The sequence below is a fragment of the Montipora foliosa genome, chromosome 4, assembly GCF_036669935.1.
Source record: "Montipora foliosa isolate CH-2021 chromosome 4, ASM3666993v2, whole genome shotgun sequence".
NCBI lineage: Eukaryota > Metazoa > Cnidaria > Anthozoa > Scleractinia > Acroporidae > Montipora > Montipora foliosa.
This window is the reverse complement of record NC_090872.1, coordinates 29,246,223-29,253,722: the sequence shown is the minus strand read 5'-3', so window position 1 is coordinate 29,253,722 and position 7,500 is coordinate 29,246,223. Positions and strand designations below refer to the sequence as shown.

At 38.7% G+C, this 7,500-nt stretch overlaps 2 protein-coding genes across 2 annotated transcripts in view; both read right to left on the bottom strand.

Annotated features, from left to right (window-relative positions):
* LOC138000546 (melatonin receptor type 1B-B-like) overlaps positions 1-938 on the bottom strand; it is a 1,430-nt gene extending 492 nt beyond the window's left edge. The window contains exon 1 of the mRNA XM_068847041.1: positions 1-938. This exon is cut by the window's left edge and continues 492 nt beyond it. Coding sequence (XP_068703142.1) covers positions 1-790 — 790 coding nt within the window. The 5' untranslated portion in view covers positions 791-938.
* LOC138000545 (calcium uptake protein 3, mitochondrial-like) overlaps positions 1-7,500 on the bottom strand; it is a 36,564-nt gene that overhangs the window by 20,458 nt on the left and 8,606 nt on the right. The window contains exons 9-10 of the mRNA XM_068847040.1: positions 7,362-7,499; positions 7,168-7,276 (exon numbers count right to left, since the gene is read on the bottom strand). Coding sequence (XP_068703141.1) covers positions 7,168-7,276; positions 7,362-7,499 — 247 coding nt within the window. The remainder of the gene's footprint in view (positions 1-7,167; positions 7,277-7,361; position 7,500) is intronic.

The window sequence follows — 7,500 nt, the reverse complement described above, 5'->3', positions numbered from 1 at the left end:
AACTGACCATGTCAATCGTTGCTATAGGCCCCCAACAAAGAATAAAGCCCAGAACAGTTGCAAAGAGAGCTTTTGTAACTCGGATTTCTTCAACGTTTACGCTCAAAGGCCCCGATTGCCTCGTGGTGATCACATCGCGATTATGTCCTTTGATGGTTTTGAAAATCTTGTAGTATGCGAACACAATGACTCCGATAGGAATGGCAATGTAAACTGCATCTAAGAAAGCCATGTATCCCATGTCAATCTGCGGGGTTTTGAAGTCCATGAAACAGATTACTTTTCCGTAATGTACAATAAATGTGGCTAATCGAGTCATCGAGGAAAGCCCTGCACCGAGTCCAGCCACCATTGCTATAAAAAGCACTGAAATTATAGTTGACCTTACCTTGAAGCGACGTCGATAAACATTCGGTTTCACCACACGAAAATAACGGTTGACGGCCGTGGCAGTCATAAGAAGCAACGAGTACAAAGCGCAGAAAAAACAAAAGAATCCCTGAAAATGGCACACAGATTGGCTGAAAGGCCAGTGCCCGGTTATGAGAAGAACCACCGATAGTGGCATACAGAGAACTGCCATCAGCGAGTCAGATATGGCCAGGGTCGCCACATAAATATTTGGTATTGTCCGAAGCCGCTCATTACGATAAATGGCCCAGCAAACCATAAGATTTCCAGTGAAGGCCATGAAGTTTATAACAACCATCAAAACACTTTCCATCACCACTAATCCTTGGGGACGTTCTTGAAGCGCGCGAAAAAGGACTTCCTGTTCTTTGTCGGTCATTTTGGACAGAAAAAAAAATGAGACAAGGTATACTAGGTATACTAACGAAGAGTCAATAATCTCGATTTATACCAATTTCCAGCGCCTTTACATCTGGGATGAACGTCTCTTAATTGAAACTTGAAAGAGGGCGCAGGCTACGACGAGATCTTCACAATGAAAGGACTTACTGAGATTGCTTAGGATTAAAATCCAAGGAAACCTTTATGCATTAATGGTTTTGAATGTTTAATTCACTTCGACAGGTGCTCCTGTGTCGAAGGTGATAAATCGATTTTATGACGACGAAGATAAAATCCGAACTTCTGCATTTAGTCAACTGCAGCGGATACTAGTCATACGGGATATTTTTTTCCTGCTTAGGAATAGACACATGTTGAAATATAGAACGCTTTTGTTTCAACACTTTATATGGTTTTGTTTGTTCAAAAAATAAGAGTTTTCTGTCGCGTTAATGTAACTAATATAAACAATAGCGGTACTTTTAAAGTTTTTAAACTCATTCTCAATTTTCCACAGTTTTTTAAAACAGAGCGTTGAAGTTTAAATCCCCGCGAAAGGTATTGGGAAAATCGAGAAGACAAGCCACAATTGATTTCCTCAGAGAATTTGCTCTATAATAAAGGACTGCTATACTTGCTAAAAAGGTATCTCAAGTAACGAATTCAGTGTAAGCGGTCAAGCTTTTATTGCCATATCGATTTCAAATCAGACTTGTTGATTTATCTTGTGTGGGTGGAGTATCTGATTGTGTGATCTCCGTTGATGAGAAGACTTGCCGTTGAAGTAATGATTCAACGTACCGTCATTTCAAGCGAATCGATCATTCCAAAGTCATAAATTAAATAATGGTGATTTTCAGTGAACGTAAGAAATATACCGTGCAGACGTATCCAGAGGAGCCATATTTAGTTTGAAAAACACGGCTGTTGACCGAAAGAAGCTAAAAACATGGTTACAGCAGGAACGAACAGGACTCTTTTGCCTAGCAATTATAAGTGCTGTTTCTGTCGCTATGTGTATTAGAATTTGGAAATATGTCTCCTTCCTCAGTGTTTTTGAATATTTGCGATGTCAATCACTTAGATTAATAGGTTTTGCATGCTTTCCTTCGGGTACAAGTTAGTATACAAAACAACGCTTTTCCGCTTTTTTGCTCGAAGCGTATATTTTCTTCCCTGTGTATTAATTAAAAGTAAAAAATTGTAGAAGGATTTAAGACTCCCAGACAATTTCAGCTGATGTTTAAATACTCCGAGTTTTTGTCTGTATACTGTTGTGCATAGCGTACCTTTCAGGTGTTGTGATAAAATAAAAAAAAAACGTTACATGTTAAACGATTCGGTTTCTTGCATGTCGGAAATGTTTTTAATGACCATTTTAGTGATTTGGAGCCGTAGCAAGAAAACAAGTGTTAGGATGTTTAAAAGAAAGGTATCCAACTATATTTTTGCAGCGCGCGCTTACCATTGTTATCACGGTATCTCTCAGATAGAGGGTGAACATTGATTGGCCAATTCTATCGCAAAAAATCAATTTTGATGTTTTATTCCAAGATCTAGAGATATCACAAATATCCTACACTATAAACTTTGGCTGTTCTGCAAAATACGGTTACTAGTATTTTTCCGGTTTAATTTATGGCCCTAGTTGTTCACACTCGGGCCAATAAATCACAGAAAAAAAAACGAGTCGTCGAAATTGGTTGATATCTTTAGTAAGCCAGGGTTAGGAGGCAATGTGCAAAAACGATTCAGCTCTCCTTTAAAAACACAGATTAGTGACTAAAATCGTGCACTGTTTTCGTATAATGAGAAAGAATACATGCCTTGAAATGAAATAATATTGATTTGCATAAAATTATTCAGCCCTTTTTCGGATGGTATGCGACCGTCTACAGATTCTGAAAACCTTTCAGGTTGAAATAATCAGGCCCCTTTCTGTCTCGAGTACCCGCTATTTTGGTAGTGAGAATCATAGTTGAACGTTTCCGTCCTGGCGGCACAATTTTCTTAAAGGCTTCTATGAAAGGAGCATCTGGCCTGAATACTACTGCTAGGAAGGCCTAACAACTCCCACCACGACGAAATGGGTACCGCCATGATATATATTTCGCTTTATTCTGTAGAGTCAATGAGAAAGAACCTCAAGTCACTGATTTCCAAGAACGCAAAGAGGGGTTTCTCTGACGTCCAGTTTGGTTTCCCAGAACGCTTCTTCCAGTACGAAAACAAGGAAACATTCGCCAATGAAGCAAGTATTGGTAAAATTCAGAAGCAATTTCGCCTTCTGGAAATTGCTTCGAAGCAAAATGTTGCGTTAGCGTGCGAACGAAAAAACGTTACGGAACTCATGATTAAGTAGCAGTGTATACGAAAAAACATTTTCTCTATGCCTGTGACAAAGCAATCAATTAACTCGACACGCTATTTATTTTTAAGAGCGAGCATATATCGCAAGAATCAAGTTATCAAATGAATGTCTGCTCATGCAGCTTTTCATTCACGTACATTTTTGGTTTGGTTTTTTGAGGCCAAAATGTTTGACGCACAAATAAGAGGGTGATTATGGTGTCGATCACGTTTCACGGAAAATAAAATGACCGTTTCACATTTCACGGACAATAAAATGACTATTTAACGTTTCACAAAAAAAAAACTTTTTTTTACACAAATAAATGTTTTTACGTTTGTTAAGAGCTACAGCCGTTTGTCATAAAGAAACTCATCAGAACGATTACATTGAGAAGAATCTCGCGACCTTCACGTTTTAGTGATTGAATCCAGATCTATGTTGTTGATGTCTTGCACTGCCGAGTCAAGTTATATTTACAGTCTAATGTTATAATTTCTCGGGCTTCTCCTCCCGAAAAAGAAAAAAAAGAACAAAAACATGAAACTAAATCACAGTTCACGGTGAATTAAACACCCGTTCTCATTTCGTGGATATTTACTCTCAAAACTCACGGCTCACAGTGATTGTAAAAATCACGTTTCACGAGAGAAAAAAGAGCCATTTCACGGGAAATAAAAAAGGCAATTCACGGTTTGCGAAAAAAACCCTTTCCCACCCTCAAATAATGATGAAGTCTTCAATTTTCTATGCACGAGCAAGCAGGTAAAAAACGGAAGAAAAGAAGGCGCAAGAGTTCAATTACAGATAGGTGCGCATGCAAACACCCTTATTTAAGGTCTACAACGGTAACTTCGTAAAAGCTCCCCGAGGGTTTAAATTACTATACGCACAAACACACCCTGTCAAATGTCGTTACGTAATCAGGCAAGTCGCCTTCATGGTCAAATTCATAAAGTGTAGAACTGTGCGAAGTTGGAAGTTGGTGATTTGAGGTCCCCGGCCCAACAGACTAACAGGTTACCAGCGAAGGATGCAGCATCGATCATTATCAACAGAACATAATTTTCAGCACAGCTAAACCACCAGAACGTTTCATAAGCTCATGGGAAATTACTTCTTGCCCTTCCGTGAGCTTTGTTGTCGTTGTCGTCAAAGGAATGTAGGAATTGCTCAAGGAATAAAGCGCACAACAAAATATGAACTTTTCCGCTAAATCAAATTCTTGCCCTTCCGTGAGCATTATTGTCGTTGTCGTTAAGGGAATGTAGGAATTGCTCAAGGAATAAAGCGCACAACAAAATATCAACTTTTCTGCATGCTAAATCAATCTGTTATTCAAATTCGTAGAAAATGTTTTTATCAACTGGACATCACGTACATGTGTCTCAAGTAAACATGCGTGAAGCTCATTGATGGACGGAAACTCAACCTATCATCGTGTTTTCTTTTTAAATGTCATCATATTTTCTTTTTTTTATATAGATTTTAAATCTGTGTGGGAAACTTTTTCCTGACTTCTCGTGGCTCAAATTACAGTTGTAAGCGTAACAAGTAACCCCTTACCCTAGTCGCGTCCTCAGCATCACTTGTGTCCACAGAGAGAGGTCACAACAGATATAAATAAGTAGTTCAACGTAACGTTCAGACTTCGTTTTATGCAAAATGTTCTTACTAAGATCTCTCACATAGTTTTACTCCACAAGATTCTCTTCTGGAGACGGATGACTTTTTCATCGCACATTAAGGAATGGGAAAATGCGGAGTTCGTTAATAAGAGGCAGACCCTGGTATTTTGGAAATTCATGTCTCTGTCAATTTATCTTCCGAATATACTAAAGAAAATATCATTAAAAGCGGTTGACTACCTTAAAATCTCTAAGATATAGTGCATTAAAACGTCTCGTTTATAACACGCACTAATGTTTTTTTATTTCCTATCTCTATTCAATTTAAACCTGGCTAACGTCATTTGGTACTGGTGCAAAAAACATGTCGATTTTCTTTTAATAAATTGAATGTGTGACCTTCCCCCGCATCGATTAGAACTCTCTCTTTGCAGGTGGAAACTAATGCGTATCCTCAGGAGCCTATACACAGGTAATGGACTCCTGGTATCCTAAAGGATCTTGTTGTTGAAGTCCATCAAATTGAGTATGCGCAAAATTACGTATGTTATTATCCTTATTCAAGAAGTGTAGGCTGTATGGGTATCCATCCCCGCCAAAATTCAAACTTGTTGTTCTTAAGCCCAAACCTTAGGTAGACTTTCATGTACCGGGTCAAAGTGGTGGAAGACAAAAAGAACCATTGTTATTCTGATTAGGCCTTGTTGATTAGGTATTGTTATGTTCGCTTTGTTCTTTTGTTCATTCAATTTGTCAGTTCAAACATGTTTCGTGGGAGGCGCGGTGGCCTCATGGTTAGTGTGCTCGACACCGGATCGAGTGGTCTGGGTTCGGGGCCTGGCCGGGAACATTGTGCTGTGTTCTTGGGCAAGACACTTTACTCTCACGGTGCCTCTCTCCACCCAGGTGTATAAATGGGTACCGGCGTAATGCTGGGGGTACCCCTGCGATGGACTAGCATCCCATCCAGGGGGGAGTATAAATACTCCTAGTCGCTTCATGCTACAGAAACCGGAGATAAGCGCCGGCCTGATGAGCCTTCTGGCTCGAAAGCAGAGACTTTTTTTTTTGTTCTTTTGTTCATTCAATTTGTCAGCTCAATCATTCAATTGGTCAATTGAATTATTCAAATCGGCAATTCAAACATTCAATTCGGCAATTCAGACATTCAATTCGGCAATTCAGACATTCAATTCGTCAATTCAGACATTCAATTCGGCAATTCAAACATTCAATTCGGCAATTCAAATATTCAATTCGGCAGTCCAAACATTCAATTCGGCAACTGAAACATCTAATTCGTCATTTTAACATTCAATTTAGTAATTCAAACATTCAATTCGTTTATCAAACATTCAATTCGGAATTGAATGTTTCATTGACGAATTGAATGTTTGAATTGACAAATTGACTGTTTGAATTAATAACTGCGAGTTTAAATTGCAAGACAGAATGGTTGAATTGAAGGTTTGGATTTAAGAACTACAAGTTTGAATTTTGGCGGGGACGGATGCCCATAATCCTGAACCACTGGCCTGATTAGCATAATATTAGACATCATTAATAAGCTGATCATTGGTCAGATGATTTGACACCATTCTAAACAAGAGTAGGATCAGAAAAACCATGAAGTCCCGCTCAGAAGACGGCCATTAATTTGAGGTAAAAGGATGAGAATGGGAATAGATCATCGGATATCCAATTAATTAATCGATATAAGGACGATTGTTTTCGGTTGATCGATAATCACATTCAGACGATTTTGAGCTCATAGATTAGGTCATTGAGTACTACCAGCTTTCATCCAATAACGTCCTGTATTCAGTGTAATGAAACTTAAGGTCTTGTTCACACTGGTAACAAATGTCCATCACGTAGGGTTAAGTCTCATGGCGGTTTACGATTCTTTCTCTAGGGTGAGATCGGACGTCAGCTTGTACATAGATATTAAAATATACTTTAGCATTACTTTCGTATTGCCCGAATGCAAAAATGTCCGCCAACAAATTATTCTTTTGTCTTTGTGTTAATTAGCCTAACTAGCCTCGTTTTACAGCCCAAATTCTTTCAATTTTACACGTGTGAACGAGGCTAGTTAGGCTAATTAACACAAAGACAAAAGAATAATTTGTCGGTGGCCATTTTTGCATTTGGTCAATTGAATTACTTTTCTCAGTGATTAACAAAAAACGCTCCCGCCACATTTTTAACCAATCAAAAGGAGGCAGATCTGGCGCGTTGGCGTTTTCTTTTTGCGTTGGCTGGCTGAATAAGTGTCAGGTGTCAATCAGTTCATTCATTCTGCGTCCATTGTGATTGGCTAACGACACTTATGAACTGAAACTGACCTACCTAGGGAATCCTCCATAAAGCACAGCATACACGTACATTTCTTACCTTGTGTGACTGCCTGTCCAGCTATGGAGTAAATTTTCATAACTAAACTGAAATCCTCCAGATTATTAAGAAACATCGCAAAATTCAGAAATTGTTCCAGAGTGATACCCTGTGAGTGTAAAAGGAAAATAAGTACTTTAAGTCGACAGTTAATTAATCGATAAAGGTTCTTCTTTTAGGAGAGGTCGACTCACTTTTCTATGTCTGAGACGGCTGTTAAGTCTGTGCAAATATTTCTCCACTTCTTCTTCTTCTAGTGAAGTATATCTGAGAAGTAAGCGAGCAAAGCTGTCTTCTGGTATAGTAGGCATACCTCTTGAATATTCCATGAAG